Below are 18,027 nucleotides of genomic sequence, written 5' to 3' on the forward strand. Positions count from 1 at the left end.
GGCATCTGCGTCACTCTGTATAATTTCGAAAGTTGTTACCAAATTTAGAATTTCCGAAAGAAAAAATTTAAAACTAAAGTTCTACATTACTTGATCATTATACTCGTATTCCTGCTTTAGAACACCAAATAAACGTTGAAAGGAAAAATGTAATAGTAATTTCAGCTATAAAAGTTTTAGCTATAATACTAAAGTTAACTGCCCACGTAGTAAGATTTTTAATGATGAGCAACCAACCTCCGTCTAAAAGATGACACCTCCACACATGGCTAACAAAAACCACGAAATGGTAATGGTTAAACGGCAAGTGAAAGTAACAAAAAAGTTGAAAAAAATGGAATGCAATAAATTGAGCCTTTTGCAAAGTTTCGTAACTTTGAACGAAACTTGAATTCACCATAACACACCAGACATTAAGACACAAGCGGAGTGAAGTGCTCGCAGGCAAGCGAGACGGAAGCAAGTCAAGCTGAATTTATTAGTTAATAGACGTGGTTGGTAGTTAACTCTTATTTGGAAGGCATACGATGTAACTTATATCGATTTCCTAGAAAGTAGCCACACTCTCTGTTGGCACTTAGTTTAGATGCCCGTGACATAATTCACATCAAATACCTTGAAACTAGCGAGGTGAAATGAACAAGTAAACTCCAGGCTGTAAGCTCCAAAATACAGACATACAAGTGTACACTCGCCATGGAAAAATCGTACAACTTGAGCTGCAAATGAGTTCTGAATCCACCAAATTTTCTTCAGATGGCCACCTGTGAATTTATCTTTCCTAAACTAGAAGTAATCATTTTCTGGAAGAATTTGGTCAAATTAAGAGTTTATCTTTGGAAATAATGGCGATTTTTAGTGGCACTACTTACTAATCTTACAGCGTCGAAGTCATGAAAACGAATTATGCTGAATTAGAATGAGTTTACGTTATAGAAAAGAATAGGATTCACTGGAAAATGTGGAGTTTGCATGCTTAAGTCCAATTTGGCACACCCATAGTCCGTCGCATAATTATTTTCTTACTATTTAAAATTATCAATTACACTATTTATCTACCGCACATTCTCGCACGCCTCTTTTCCACTCCCTAATCATGCACTTCGTTTCGGCTTCATTGCTTTTGATAGCATCCGTTTCCAAGAAGTCAATCATTTAATCGGCTTCTTTGGCACATGCATCGGAATTTCTTACTTTATTTGCTTAACATCTCTTCAACATACGCCGTCATGCCATAAATTTTATTGGACCAACTCCCACAGACATATATTTTACTATCGCGTTTTCATAAATCAAATCTAGCTGGCTATTCTGTCGACACTTGTCAGCCAACTGCACTAAGCCAGCCACGCACGCTTAGCATCAGCTTTGGAGATATATCTTTCAGTGAACGAACGTGCGATTTTGTTTTTTAATTTTTTTTTAATTTTTGTTTTTTTGTTTTCTTAAAGGCAGATTCTCAATCGAAGCGTGTTGTCGTACAAAGCAAGATTTTCTAACCGCAGTTTTATATTTCGCACATTTATTTCTTTTTATCACTTTTTGCCATCTTCTAAATTTTTGCTTTTCATTTCTGCATTTTTGTGCTAGAAGGTGCAGCGTTTATCGTATTTTTGCTAATTTTTTTCTTTTTATTTCTTTCATTTTTTTCATTTTAGGTGAAGCGTTACTTCATTTCATTCTGGAATGGCGTTGATCTGCGCTATCGTTTGCTGAAAGGTCCAAGGATACGTATCAGCATTGCTGGCATCATTATTTCGAGGGTAAGTAATAAGTATATTATTAATCTTTCAATTGTTCAATTGTTGTATTAAGTTTTTCTTTCCTTGTACTACAAAAATTTGTACAAAAAATTAAAAAAATGGCGCGCCAAAATAACAGATTAAATTTGACTATTCTACTAACACTAGCGGCGCTAATGTACCCTAGTAGCAGTACAGCAGCAAATAAAGAACAAAGTCAACCATTTTTCTGCTCAAATAAAATCTCCAACTTTATACGGTGTATAGACTAATCTACGTAGTGTTGTAGCTAAGTCGATGACTTCGAAAGCTTATGTGGTTCTTCGGTGGTTTCTTCTTCAGCGGTGAGTGACGACTAACATAGGACTTTTCGCTCTAACATTCGGAGAACACGCATTCACAAGAGTCGTACAGAATCGCTCTGCCTCTTCCTCAACTCTAAAACAGGTTTACGTATTCTTGCGCTCAAATGACCAGAGGTAGTAATCTTAGATATTCTCGGACACATTTCTAGTTGGTTTTTATCTATTTTCGGGTATAGATCGCAACTAATCTGTCTGCAAGAGAGGCGAGTTTAGAAAAATTGACGTGAACCATGCTTACCAGCATAGTAGCCATCTGTATTCCATAAATCCCGCGTTGGAAAATGTTACAGTAATCTGAAGCTCTCCATGATCTAAAGCTTTTCCGGTATTGCTTTTTATAAGGTTTCCCTATAATAGACCGATTTATTCCAGTCGCATTTGTAGACATATTAGAACTAAGTATAAAACAATGAATTCAAAACAAGCAGTACCTCCCTCGCCTGCAAATTTTTAAACTTCTAATATAAATTTTTAGCGGTGCCCTGTATCTTCCAAAATTCGCAGTCGCTCCATTTCCTTACCACAACTTATACGCCATATGTACAAGGAATTAATTTTTCCATTGTTGGCTATCACAATTTACTGATTGTAAAAGCTAATTAATGCACAAATAACTTAATACGAAAATCATAAATTTCATGGTTGTTTTTATTTTTTCATTTTCATATTCGTTTAAATTGCGAATTATGATTTAACAACTTACGCGCCACTTGCAAACCAAAAACAAAAAAACAAAGAATATAAAACCACTTAAAGTTAAGTAGTGCGCAGAAAAATCGAAATAAATAATTGCTAACTGCAAGCAATGAAAAAGAAATATAGTTTAATTCAGCTACTTACAAATTATATGTTGCCAATAAACTGATAGCATTGGCGCTGTCGATGAACTCTTTGGATAACAAAGAAAAATGTTAGTAAGAAACACTTACAAGGCTTGGAAGGCAGTTAGATGCAAAAAATTGTGTATGCTTGCACTGAAATCGATAAATCAATAGGGGGCATACAAACGTTAAACCATCAATACACGTTGACTTCAAATGAAAAAACGTTATTTTAATGGGCAACAAGTGTGACCCATGTGTTTTTTTTTTAATCAAAGAGAAACACAATTTTTTTGATGTTGACGATAATAATCATTTTACTTGGTTCAAGTAGATTTGTTGACATCACTTTTTGAATATGATATCTCTCAAATGGCCGCCTTGAGCCTGTACGGCGTATTGTGCCCGTTCTGCAGCATTTTCCATAGTTTTAGCTAACATTTCGGCTGGAATTGCGGCTATCGGCTCACGGCTCACGGATGTTATTCTTGAGCTCTTCTATGGTATTTGGCTTATTAATATAAACCTTTGATTTTAAATATCTCCACAAGAAGAAGTCAGATGGCGTTAAATGGGGCGAACGCGGTGGCCAGTCAAAATCGCCATTTTTCGACATCAAACGACTCATATGCTTTCGACGAATAATTGGCATCACAAAAGGGGTTATCATATCGCGATGACGCTCTTTCTTCTTCTTCTGACTTCTTTTGTTGAATGTAAATTTCAACAATTTGGGAGCGCTCGCGTGGCGTGTACTGTTCCATGGTAAAAATCTGCTTGGACTGACGCTGATCAACGCGACGCTTAAGCGATCTGATGTCTCTGTCAAAAGATACAGGGTTGCTAGATGGGTCCGTCGAATATGGGCAACCCTGTATATGCATTCAAATTTTTTTCCGCAGGCTTACGCTTTTTTGAAAATTGAAAATATTTCAGATCAACAAAAAATAAAAGTATTATTAAAAAAATATTATTAAAACATATTTATAAACAAATATTTATAAAAAAAATATTAGCAAAAACATGTTATAAAAAAATATTTATAAAAACCAATATTTTAAAAAACTTATAAAAAATACTTAAAAAATTATAAAAAAATATTATCAAAAAAATATTATACAATAAAAAATATTATTAAAAAATATTTATAAAAAAAATATTATTAAAAAAATATAAAAAACTTTTTTTAAAAAAATATTATTAAACAAATATTCTAAAAAGCTTTATAAAAAAAAATATTATCAAAAAATATTATAAAAAATATTATTAAAAAATATTTATAAAAAAATATTATTAAAAAATTATTATCAAAAAAATATTATAAAAACTTTTTATAAAACAAATATTATCAAAAAATATTATTCAAAAATTAAAAAATATTTATAAAAAAAAATCTTATTAAAAAAATATTATAAAAAAATACTATGAAAAAATATTTATAAAAAAATATATTATTAAACAAATGCTACTAAAAATATTTTTTTTTGCTTACAATTTTCACTTGGCTGTATTAGACTCATTTTGTGCTTGAGTTATTACAACGCTGATTTGCGGTAAATTTTAGCGTCATTTTGCATATACTATTAGCTGCTGTTGGTTAACATAATTGACAGTGTTGCCAGCCTAATGAAATTTTATAGCAGTTCAAATGTTTACGTAAGCCATCAAAAATCTAAAAATTAGTAAAAATTATTACTCTTTTCTGCTTTAACTATTCTGCTGGTAAATAAGTTTTAGTGATAAAGCTCCTTAAAAAAATTGCACGCCACCGAAAATTATGATGCATTAAACTACTTTGATCGTTTAAGTGCTTGCCCGTAATTTTTTTTATTTCCAAAATGGCATATAAATACTTTTATCGCGTTTTGTAAATTTTAAATTTTTGCTAGTACTCCGATAAGATTTCTGATTATTTTTTCTTTCCTATCTCAACGCCTTATTGTCAACTTTGTTGTCAACTGCCAAATATTACGCCATCGAAACACTAATAACACTGTTATCTTATGCTGCAATAAAAAAAAAAAAAACAATAAAAAATAGAAGTGTGAAAAATGTGGCAGATAAATACATTTTTATTTTTGCAAATCTCGTTATGCCGCCAACAAGCTGCTTACCTTCCAAACGATTTTCGTGCTACCGTTTGAGTTGCAATTTATTTTATTTTTAATATTTTTATTTTTTCACACATTTTATATTTGCCTGTAATTTTTTTTGATTTATTAACATTTGATAAAGTGATTGTTTGTACGCATTTATGCGTTGGACGTTGAACAAATAGTTTGACGCGTGATTGCAACATAGCAACGCATTAACGTCGATAACTCGTTTAAAAATTTAACATGTGCTTTGTTTTTTATTTGTCTTTCTATTTCATCATTTAATTACTTGGTCAACTTTGTCAATTTGTTCATACTCGCATTTTCTAATTAATTGCAATTGTAAAAAATGGCATACGCCCATTAAGTGACTTTTGTTACTTAAATATTCTCGCATGTGTAACTCGCTGCGTGCAACTCATGGCATTGGCAAAACGTTGTTCTGACCAAAATTTATTACGCTTGCGGTCGATTAGGTGTCCTCGGCGTGGCTGTGTATAGCAATTTTTTTAAATTTATTTATTGAATTCGAGCAATTTATGTAGTTAATGATTTAATTAGGCTGTTCTTTAAATGAAACTAAGAATTATAAGGAAACTTTAGTAATCGAGAAATTTTAATTCAGTTGAAGGTGTATGAATTAAATACGTGTTGTTAGCGTCCGATGCCCTGGATTGGCGTTTAAAACGTGAATCAAAATTGAGTGGAGCTTTGACCGATCAGTTCGACTTTCTAACATATTTTTCCATCCCTTTTAACGTCGTTGGTTCGTTCAAAGTCGCTTGCGCTCTTTATTATTACAAGTGTTTCACTTGTTCGGTGAGGCTCCACAAGAACAATGTTACCCTTTGCTGCTCATTATGAGTTATTCTTTAAACATTTCATTTGAACCGTATAAATAGGACAACTATTTGGCCTGCCTTGCCGTCTCTTTTACAATCGTTTCATTTGTTTAATTAGGGTGGAAAGTTTATGGAATTTTTCTAATTTTTGTGTAAAATTTTAAAATTGGAATTATATGAGCTACAATTTTTGAAAAATAAAATAAAAATTGCTTAATTTTTAGCGAAGGCTGTATTTATTTATTTCATCAATTTTCCAGTATTAAAGCTAGAACTTAATTCGGTTACAATATTTGCCGGGTGAATTAACCGCTGAAAGCTATTACGCCTGGAACGGTTCGTATGGAGTTCTAGGTTAAGAAAAATGCCAGCAAATAGCTGCGCCTACTCCACATTGAGGTGGAATAGTTTGTCAGAAGACAATTCGGTATCTTCCACAAGTCTTGAGATACTCAACAACCTACTGAATTTAAAAAATGTATTGATAATATCTTTTGCTGCTTGCATTATTACAATTTAACTTTTTCTGGTTATAATTCAACTTTTACAAATTTTTTTTTGGTTTGCACATTCGCTTTTGCTTGGCAAGCTCATTTCGATAAATTTCCGATCAAAATTAGGTGAATGCAACGATTTGTCTTACAAATGAGGTAATTCGCTCCCAACATTTTCTATAGCGAATTGCGTAATTTGAATGGTAATTGAGAAGTGAACTACGAATGAGAGAGTGAATTACTAGCGAGAGAGCAAATTACGTGGTGGGAGGGTATACAAAGATGATAGATTAGGTTATTTGTCATTGAGCTATGGTGGAAAACGAAATCGAGCGAGTAACTTCGGTCACCACGTCATGAGGGATTCGGCAGCAGAATTCTGTGCGCTCATTTCACACGCTCCTCATGACGACAACGAAGCAACACAAGTGTAGACTGTGTTTTTTTTTGTATGTCATCAACAGGACCTCTGTTTTTTCGTTCACAAACCGATTCTTAACCCCTGTTACGTCAGGTCATCAGCTGATTCTGTCAAATTCGCTGAGAGCCGGTTAACGGCCTGATATTAGTCACACTCAAGGGGAATTGAGTCCTATAGGTGGCGCTTCCCTATACTTTATTTTCGCGATTTTGAAAAGTCTGACGTCAGTTACCTTTTCAATACAAAACAAATGAACAAAACTAACAAAGGAAGAGCAACTACATGTTTGGAAGGCGCAATCTCTTGCTCTACCATTCTTGTGCCTCCCCTGTAAAATTTTCTTTAAAATGGAGCATAGCATTAAACATATTTTGTCCTGTAGTGCCGTCTGTGTTTTGAACCAATTCACATGTTCAATGTTTGAAACTTCGACGGATTACAGCTTCGTGTGCAAATTTTAGTAGTATTTGACTTGTTCAAGTTGTGAAAATCTACACCTCAGGCTTTACTGCCTTCCATAACTATTCTACCTTTTAACTTTCTGAGTGCGAGGAGTTAATCTTAGCTTTAAGGCGACTTTTTCTTTGTATTCCTTCAATGGCATCCTGCTCTTAGAAAGAGCTCCCTTTTAAATTAAAAACGCGCGCTAAATAAACAAGTGTTTTTCATAAGCCTCTTAAGAATCGTGTGATGGATGAACGAAAAAGTTATAGCATAGAGCGCCTACACTTGATATAGAGTATCTACCGCACACTCATCTACCTGCAACACAAAAGACCAAATTTGATTTTCATAAAGCCAATTAATACAAGAATTTTGCACTCTGTCATGCGTTCCACTTGTTCACTGACTGATTCTCTAAACTAACGACCCTAAAGAACATGTTGAAGTCACACAAAACTGTCAATAAGTTGCATAATTATTATATTTATCAGGCAAATCAACTTTCGATTGCCTAAATACACCGGAGACGTTCATTCGAATTGTCGATTTGTCAGTCACATTTTACAAAATTAATCATTAAAATACATATTTCGTAATAAAAGCATTACTAAATATGGCTAATTTGCAATGCCTCTGTTGGTTTCGATAACTTTAACAGCCAAATGAAGACACAATTAAGCAAATGGTAGTAAAATAAAAATAAAATTAAAAAATAAATAAGAAAAAGCGCCAACATTAATTGAAGGTCATTTCGAGCGGCGGCGGCGGCAGCGGCGGCAGCACAACCAAGCAGTAGCGCATCACTCTCGCTTGCAACAGTTGTTTGGTTGGTCGTGCTCGGCTGACTGGGCCACCTACTTAAGACATCTTCGTAGCATACAAGTGCCACTTACCCACACACACACACTTACTTACAGTGACCGACAAATCTTGCTAGAAGATGCGCAACTGTACAACTTACGCAAAATCAGAGTCGCAGACAAGTTGGCCAACCAGCCATCTACAGTTGTTGTGTGTCAGTTAGAGCATAAGAACTGTGAAGTATTTACTTAGTTGTTGCTGCTGATGATGAGCAACATTTCTGGGTTGACCATTAAAAGTGGCATTGCGAAACTTCTGCTGATGTCGCTTAGAGTAGTTAGTTGCAGACAAATTAAAAAGCCGATTGCTTGTTATTTTTTCATTTTTTATATATATTTATTTCTTTTTTTTTGAATCTGGGTGTCTAGACGTTTAGAAGTTTCACAATTTACAAGCAAAGTTGTTGTCGGCTAACAATTTTTACTAAACTTGCTCGTGCATTTATACCTACCTAAATATGTATATAAAATACACTTTTTGTGTTAGTGTCTCTTTCTGGCACAAATTCTTTAAATAAATTTAATTTTTTTTTTCATATATGCAGTTCATGTTTTGCTGCTGCTAAAATCCACCCAGTGGCCAGCTGTTTTATTACAACACCGCTTGATTGGTTCACTGCGCCGCTGCTGCTGTTTCTTAATTAATTTACGCGTTCGCAATTAAGAACATGCGTGATTGCGCTTAAGTTGCTGTCATTAATTCTACTTTTTTCCCCTGCAAACATTCTAAACTTCAAGCGGGTCAAATTAAAATGTATTTAACTCCAGGTGTATGGCTGTTTTGGGTGATGGTGAAGCAGTTGCAAGTAGAATATTTTAAAGGCTTCTCGGTGAATTTAATTGTTCTTTTTATGGAATTTAATTGTTGTTTTTCTTTAGTCTCAATAACTTGGAAATTTCCGGATTTTTTGTTTTTATTTTGTTGTATTTACAATAGTATTGAAGCTATATCTCACCTTTCACTGATTTCTAAATTAAAAAAAAAAATCGTTTCTGACTTCTCAACGGACTTTCTATGGTTTCCATTCAAATATTCTCCTGAATATTAAGGTGTTTCTTCTTTTAGCTGCATAAGAACTATCGATATCGATTACTATGGTTTGACAGCTGTGAGCGGCAAACTGTATTAGCATTTCTGCTCATTAAAGTTTATTAAGTCATCATGAATTGCTTAACTTCAGAACAACGCTTACAAATTGTGGAAATTTCTTTGAAAATAGTAAATTTGTGCAGGAAGTTCATAGAAAACTGGCAGCATCATCGGCCCTTACTTCTTTCGAAATGACGAAGGAGCTTATTTCTAGAATTTCGATGGACCTTCGACATCAACCTCACTATGTAATTATAATGACTTAACCTATGGAACGTCCAAGACGGACCCAATATGTAAAAGTATTATTTTTTCTTTATTCCTTATTCTTATCTCTACTTTTTACTTCTCTTGGGCTGTTAAATCCAAACATAGCAAATCTCACATAGTGTTAATTGGTCTGACTAAAGCTTTGTATATCCAAAATGTTATTTTTCGGCCTCAGCCGGCCTCACAATCCATGTCTTGCTGAAGATTCTCCGACACTGTCCGGAAGCTTTCAACGCTTACGTAACTCATCAGCTTACCCCTTGATAGAAATCCCCAATTTATTTTATATTGTACTTCTCTGGTTTTGAATTTGTCTTCATGCTTTCTGCTTCCTTTTTATTTCATTTCATTAGGGAGCTATAAAAAGCAGCTGTCAGATCTGTATGTGTATGCAGTGACAGCAAAGCTGCGCTCATGGCCTTAGACAGCCCTCCAACCACTTCAAGGGGAGTTGAGTCCTATAAATCTAGGCTGAACTATGTCGGTAGACATAATATCCTAATGCTAACATGTGTCCCGGGACACGTAGGTATCGCGGGTAACGAGACCTCTGAGTCTTTAGTTCAACTTCTTTGGCCCGGAGCCCGTTCTGTCACTCCCTTTTGCCACTCTCTGCTGCAGCCATGAAGCTATTAGCAAACGAGTTACTTCAAGCTACAAGCGAGCTTGGCAGGCTGGGAGATGCTGCAGATGGACACAACTGATGTTACCTATCATGTCCGAGCAACTGTCGCAGTTCCTTCTGTCATTAAGCAGAAGGGACTGCAAGCACCTGGTTACACTGATGACGGACCTCTTTCTATGGGCGAAGCACATGGAAAGTGTAGGCATCTCAGACAGTGCACTTTGCCTAGCATGTGGAGAGGAAGATGAAACGGAGGACTACTTTCTGTGCGTCTGCCCGGCCTTCACTCGAATCAGACTTGAGGTTTTTGCCACTGATGTGTTAAGCAGCGATTACCTTGGCTCCTTCGCACCACAAGATCTACTCAGATTTCTGCGGAGGTCGCGTAGTTATAAATAAAATTGAAAAGGAAACCCGAGTGCAGTGCAATGGACTTAATGTTGTATGATTGTTATACTTGCTAGTTGTCTCGACAAAAAAAAGCACAAAAAACAAAAAAACTGACTTAAACGCTCTAGTGTCAAAACGGTGACGCTTGTTTTCTTTTTGTTTCATATTATTAGAGCGGCTCCAAAGATGACTGAGCTACTCGTTATAAGTCTTGAAAGTCTCAAAATAGTTTCCTTCTAAGGTCACCTAATCCACTCCCCTCTAAGCAACACTTCATTTGGCTTCATTCTCTAATCATCACTTTAATAGTGTCCCCTTTTTTTCTTATTACTTCAAATATGCTTTACTAACAACCAAGATTCTGATTTCCTGATTTTCATGATTCCAATTTCCAATTCTCGGCAGGCCAGCTATAACTTTTTGAGCAACAATTTAACTAATAACAGACTCACTTGTCATTAATTCCCCTCCCTCCCCAATCCAATACTAGGCAATCGTTCAGTGCTCCACAGCAGCTACGAGTATTCGCTAAAACTCGACTTCATATTACTTCAAATTGCTTAATTGGCATTTTACATAATTTTCGGTACGAGTATATTTGTCAAAGTATTGCGTCAATATTCAAGCCACACGCCTGTCATACTCGCAGCCGCATGCTTACAAATTAATTCCAATTGGAATGATACTAAGTAAATACTGGAACAAAAATCCCAGCAGTACGCCAACGTATATCCGCATATTCGAAATGACGCCTAAAAAAAGGTGGAAAAAACGTCGCACCAAGACGTTAACTTTGAATTTAATAAATATATATATTTGCCGATATGTTGCGCCGCATGTGGCACAGCGACCGCGGATGTAATTTTTTATAATTTTTCATAGCACACACACACACACACATCTCTAACGAGTGACCAAAACTATAACAGTGACTGCTTTACCGGTTTACTTTCGCAACTCAAATGACAGACAGAATTCACGCCTTTGACAACCGCCACAAAAACGTGTGATTTACTTATTTTTGGCTGTTTTATTTGCAAAATTTTTCCTTTTTTTGTTTTTGGAATTTTTAACTGGGTTTGGTCATTTGCACTCTACATTTAAACGCGAGATTTCCTTAAGGAGTACCAAAACTGCGCAGTGCAGCTTGTCACTTGAGCATTTTTCTGTTTCGCCTATTCATGCGTGTACACAAGTTCATATGCATGTGTGTGTGGATGTATGTGTATGTGTATAATTAAACGTGAAGCCACCAATGATTTATTGACTGCGGTTTATATTAATTTTCTACGCTTACAGTACTTTGCCTAAGTAATTTAAAAGTTCAGCTATTTAATTTATTTTCGTTTGAGTTAGATTTGCGCAAATTTGCTTATAGCCGGCAATAAATCTTAACGACTGTCAATGTGGCGTGCGTGTGCACTTCGTGTGATTGCTGGTGGTAGTAAAAAAAAAAAAAAAAATAGAAACAAAAACCAAATGCGATGGCAAACAGTTCGACGGTCGGCGGTTTTAAAAGTTGGAGGCACATGGAGCCACGTACGTTTTCACATATGCGTGTATGTATGTGCACATGTGTGCTAGTTAGTCGGCTTGTAGGCCCACGCGGTGATAGCTTTGAATTTATGTTTCACTTCTATTGCAACACACACACACCCAGCCAACTCAATTTCTGTTTTTCCTTAATCCTTAAATAAATAATTTAAAATATTTGTCTATATATGCAATATCTTATCGCCGTTATACAAAGTATGATGGCGGTTTTTCCGTATGTGCCATAAAACGCATTACAATTTTTGCGCTCGTTCGTGCTTCGGCCACTGGCAGCAGCTCCAACTGCCAAAATGCCGCGTCATTGGTGGCAAAGCCACCTCAGTCAAATGGACTCATATGTACGTAGCTGTGCATGAGCGTATTTTTCTTTTCATGCCATTTCCACTTGCATTTGTTTTCATAGCGGCAATTGTGCTCGTGCAAAATGGTCAATAATACGCCCACACGCGCGTCCGACAACAATGCGATTGTGCCTTTACAATAAACTTACAACAATAAGCTGTCTGCCATATTTCACAATGGCCCGCCACATTTGTGGAATTATGGTGGGGTCAAACTTTTGACTGTTACTCGGTTTAAAAGCCTTTTCCTTTTATCGCGTCGTTGCTAAAATTGCAAAATTGAATTTTTAGCCACCGCCTTTGCAGCATTATGTATGTACATACACATATATGTACACAGCTACCGGCATTTGCAAGTATCCATAACCTCAGGTTAGCATATCTTGGATAGCTTAAAAATGTATTTTATTTGCCATTTAACGTGTCACCACTGACTGCGGCGTACAATAACATGGTTACTTACATACATATGTATGTGTGTGTAACTTCTAGGGCCTTTGATGGTTGTTTTTTTTTTTTTTTGTAACTTACTTTATTTCCTTGTCTATCTGGGGTTGAGTGCAATAGAGCAATAATTTATTTTATGCAACACCTGGCTGCTGATATGCTGGCTAAGAGTAGGTTTCATATTTTATACCGTACATTGCTTTCTCGCTATCTATCCATGGAATTCCATTTTTTATACTCAACTTAGTGATTCTCCATACGTGGGTGTAAACGTGTGGCAGCGCATTCCTACTTCTTCTTAGCTACACAATCCGCGGTGGACCAAATCTTCATCAACAATTTTTCTCCACTTTATCCTATCCATGGCTTCATCTCTCCAGTTGTGTGCGTTCATTTCCTGAAGATCTGATTCGACGTCATCTAAACATCTATTTCGAGGGCGCCCTCTTTCTTCCTTCAATCGGTGTTAAAAAAAAGTTTTCCTGGCATTTTGCTGTTTCTCGTTATGCGCAGAACGCGCCCAAACCATCTAATCCGTTGGGCTTTGATAAAACGTATTACAGTTTTTCTACCACCAGCTGGTGCCGCATCGAATACTTCCAGCGCCGGTAGTGGATTTGTCTCCATACGTACGATCTGACTTAGGCAGCGAAGCCGCTGAAACCTCATTTGCTACCCTATGTCCATGTCTACGTGCATCTCTTATAGCTCTAATTGTTCTTACGCCTTCGAAATTTGGCATTCCCCGTTGCCTACGCAATAGCTTTATCTCGAACAATCCAAGAGCCGTCGCATTAGGAGTTTTTATGGTTCAAGCTTCTGCGCCATGCGTCGAGACGCGGACTTCACTACTCAATCACCTACTTAGTCCAAAGTAACACTGGTTATCACAAAGATTGACTAGCTAGTCCCCAATTTGCTGAACCAACCGGTATCTCTTATGTCTGCTGAATTTCATCCGACTTTTTAAATCAATATTTATCACCTGATTTCTTTTTCTACTTGATTGACGCGATAACCGCTTAAGCAATTTTGGCAGAGTTCAACAAAGCGCGCCCGTCGTTTCTTTTACGTGCTATCCGGCGCTAATTGGACACACCAAATTAAGCTAAGTCCTTCTCCACCAGATCTTTCCAACACAGAGAAGGTCTTTCTCTTCCTCTACTACGTGATTTAGAGTATCTAAAAAAAACGTATTCTGATGTACCGCTGCAAGCTTCAATGCATTGTGCTACAGTAACTGGAAACAAGAGAAATTCTGTCTTTTTCTCGTCATCCTGCAGCAGATTTGATAAAGCAAATCAACATGTTTACCTCTTTCTCTACTAGGCAAGGCCCTGTGTGGTCTCCGATTACGAAAGATAAATCTTTCCTTAAAGAGTTTATACTTATCTTGTGAAAGTGGCACGCTGTGAAAGTTTCTTCCAATAGTTTTCGTGATGTAGGCAACAGGGTTAAGTTTCGAATATGTAAATATTTGTTTGGGGGAAACAAATACATTATTTCTCGGTAGATGGCTGCAGTGATCCATATCTCGTAAAATATCGATCAAACAATTTAAAGTTTATGCTCGTTGTCAAGATGGCAATTCGCACTAAAAAAATTATTTGGTTTTTTGTTTGTTCGATTAAGCTGTTAGTTACAGGGTATTTTTGATGTTAAAGGAAAGCTCGATACTGTCGATAAAATCACAGAAATAATCGAAGTTGACCGGCATTTTAGTAGTCGTAGCATCGCGAGTTCGACCATAAAATCATAGTTTTAAGCCATTTGCGCAAAAATTTTACGCAAAAATACAATAATTGATTCATTTTTCCCCAAACTAATATTTTACACTTTTGGTGTGTCACCCCCAAGGGACAAGAGATACGAAAAAGATATTTTTCAATCCAAAGTAACTCTGGAGTAGCAAAGACATTGGTTATACTTCCTATTTAATAGAAAAACATCCATTAATCTAACCTGTTGAATTTTAGTCAATAAAATTAGTGACCAAATGCACAAAGAATTTAACTAAAAAAATCAAAAAAAAAAATTTCGACTCAGCTTGGGAATAGAGAGGTAAATGGGTATAAGAAATCCTAAAGTAAATTACACAACCAAAATTAAAAATATAAAAAAGTGTTAAAATGGGTAAGAGTTTAACGAGAACAAAATTAGTTCTGCTCAGAAGTACGGCATAAAAAATAGGGGCAAAAATAAAATTTGTGAATTTTTCAAATATTTATACATTACGCACCTTTAAAAAAACACCTTTTTAATTTTTATTTTTTTATTGTTTTTATTTATTTGTTAATATGTATTCGGCTTCTGAAGATTTCTAAGAAATTATGTTGCCACATTTATACCGTTTGCATCACAATTATTTTAATTAATTTGTTTTTGTTATTTAATGCATAGCAGCAACGCAAGTCTTTCCAACTTGGAACGGCAGCCAAGCTTCACCCAGTTGGGCATTCTACGCATGTCTTTCATCTTAGCAAGAAAACATGCCTTGTTTTCATAATTAATCACAAATTTGTATGGCTGCGCATGTTTGAATTGTGAATTGTGGTGCCATGCCGGAGAGTAGTGCTAATAGAATAGATTTCCATTTTTTTTGTTTTTTTTTTTCACCGAAATCCCCGCACATTTGCAAATTAGCAAATAAATTGTGGCGAAATTCGATGCTTACAAGCCAATGAGCACTTTAAAAGTTAACTGATTGTATAAATGGGTAAATGCTGGCAACTATTTCAAGGTCATTTGGCTCCGACTCCATGTAGTATCCCATCACTTGTTTTGAGAGAAATATTACGAATTTTCCAATGAAATTCACAGGAGATGTTGATTTCGTGCTTATTTTGCTAAAACTAGCACCAACACTATTCAGTTAATAATAGTTTTTAAGTTATTTGTTGATAAAATTTGTCTTTTACCTTCACCAAATTTTGATACAATAAGTGCATTTATCACATTTATTTTAATAAATATTCAAACTACATTAACATACACACACGTTTTTAACTCTTTTTATTGATATATACCATAAATTAACAATTTAAATTGCATTTATAACTTGCAAACACTTGACGCGCCAGCTAAATTTACAATAACTGAAAAGCATGGCTGAATGGAGTGCTGCCAGAAGCAAAAAATAATAAAAAAATAGAATGCGATTGAAAACGAAGCAACATAGGAACATAATTTCCACACACTCTTTTTTGTTAGAATAATGAGGGAATGGGGGTTTTCAACCTCTAAGGTGTATATATTGAGTTCATAAATATATATAAATTCAATATCGATATGATTTTCGAAATACAGTTCAGCTTCACGTAAAATTCCTACGCGAAAAGGAGTACTACGCAAAAATACTGTGGATTGCGTAGCCGGAGTTGGACTGATGAGGGTTATTTTTTTGAAGCGCGGCCGAAGGTCGCCCACGCGAAAAGGAGTACTACGCAAAAATACTGTGGATTGCCTAGCCGGAGTTGGACTGATGAGGGTTATTTTTTTGAAGCGCGGCCGAAGGCCGCCCACGCGAAAAAGAGTTCTACGCAAAAATACTGTGGATTGCGTAGCCGGAGTTGGACTGATGGGGGTTATTTTTTTGAAGTGCGCAGAAGAAAGTTTTACGCAAAAATACTGTGGACAGCATAGACGATTTTTTATTCCAAATTTTCGGCTGCGGCGCTTTTTTTTCTTTTTTTTAAATATATATATGTATATATATATACCATATATTCATAATATAGTGAAAATTTGGAATAAAAAATTGCGCGATTTTTTATTCCAAATTTTCGCCTGCGGCGCTTTTTTTTTCTTTTTTTTAAATATATATATGTATATATATATATCATATATTCAAAATATAGTGAAAATTTGGAATTAAAAATATATATATCATATATTCAAAATGCATACAATCAAACATACTTTACTGAAAATCAAGCATTAATATATATATGTAATTATATAAATATATACATATATCCATAAATATACCTATATATATATATATATATATATATATATATATATATATATATATATTGAATAGACGTATATAATATAGAAATAATTTGTAAAATTTTGTATTTCTATTCATTTATTATCTTCTAAAATTGTTTATTTATACGATGTCTGGCAGCACTTCGGCTGGTTGTAGTAACCAAAATAGGAGGATTCTTGGTCAATTTTACAATTTTTAAACTCAAATAACTTAAAAACTATAAGCCGCCGCCAAGTGAGGTTTTCACTTTTAGAAAGTAGAATACCCCCTCTACCCGCCCTTATACCCCTTTTTTTAAAATAGGCGGGGGACCAAATGGGTATTTTCCCGGCCATTTTTTCGCAAATTCTAAACAAATTAAATTTTTCACGTACGTAGTTGAAAAGTGCTTTATTTAGCTTTTGCTTGAACTAGCGATGTAATTGTTCTTCGATACCACTTCACAATTTCCTTATGTATCGAACATCGTAGTGCAAGGCGAATTCATTCAGGGTAATGACATTAGAGCAGCTTTTTTTGCGATAGTCAAAGTGACCTGCTGCTTAGTGGCTCCTGTGTTTCTTTGTTTACATTCCGAAGGAAATTCGGATATTAAGAATTACTTTTACAAAACACAAAAAAATATGTGCCTAACTGTTATTGTTGCTCAAGTGCTATCCCCTTTAATAGATTCCGGCTTGCTTTAGTGATGTGTTAAACAAAATTGGTGACAATTTTCAAATTAAGTTCAATTAAGTTGTAAGCAATGAAACAATTTTGGTTTTTATTTCCTTAATACCCAGTTTCAGTTTGATTGTACATTGCCGCCGACCACTTTTACGTGCTGCAAATTTCTACATGCGAAAAGCGAAAATAATGAATGTTTAATTATCAATCAAGAAGAACACAAATCGATACGTCGCCAGTTCACATACTTTATGCGCCTTTCAATTATTGAATTATAATAAAATTTGGTCATAAAATCGCATCAAGGACACATCCGAAATGTTAATAGTATCAGGGCAATATAAATGCGCAATAATGCATAAAAATGCCAACCCGCAGCTGCAGATGTGCTGCAAAATTTTTCGAATCACAAAATTAAGAATAAAATGCCGACATTGCGTAAAATCGACCGCCAACGGCGAATATTGGTGAATTACGACTGAACGATTGTTATGATTTTTGTTGTAATCAAAATTCAGCGCATCATTCCACTGCGTCATTTGAAGATAAACATAAGAGAAACAGG

The 18,027-nt window shown here is 35.2% G+C and overlaps 1 protein-coding gene across 8 annotated transcripts in view; it reads left to right on the forward strand.

Moving 5' to 3' along the window:
* The window catches only part of LOC128868400 (venom metalloproteinase 3), a 247,771-nt gene that overhangs the window by 197,640 nt on the left and 32,104 nt on the right, over nucleotides 1-18,027 (forward strand). For all 8 annotated transcript variants that reach the window (XR_008455111.1, XR_008455109.1, XR_008455110.1 and 5 more), the window contains exon 8: nucleotides 1,659-1,763. Coding sequence is in view for 5 of the 8 variants with exons in the window: in XM_054110447.1 (XP_053966422.1) it covers nucleotides 1,659-1,763 (105 nt within the window). In the remaining 3 variants the exon portion in view is untranslated. The remainder of the gene's footprint in view (nucleotides 1-1,658; nucleotides 1,764-18,027) is intronic.

This window comes from Anastrepha ludens, chromosome 6, assembly GCF_028408465.1.
Source record: "Anastrepha ludens isolate Willacy chromosome 6, idAnaLude1.1, whole genome shotgun sequence".
NCBI lineage: Eukaryota > Metazoa > Arthropoda > Insecta > Diptera > Tephritidae > Anastrepha > Anastrepha ludens.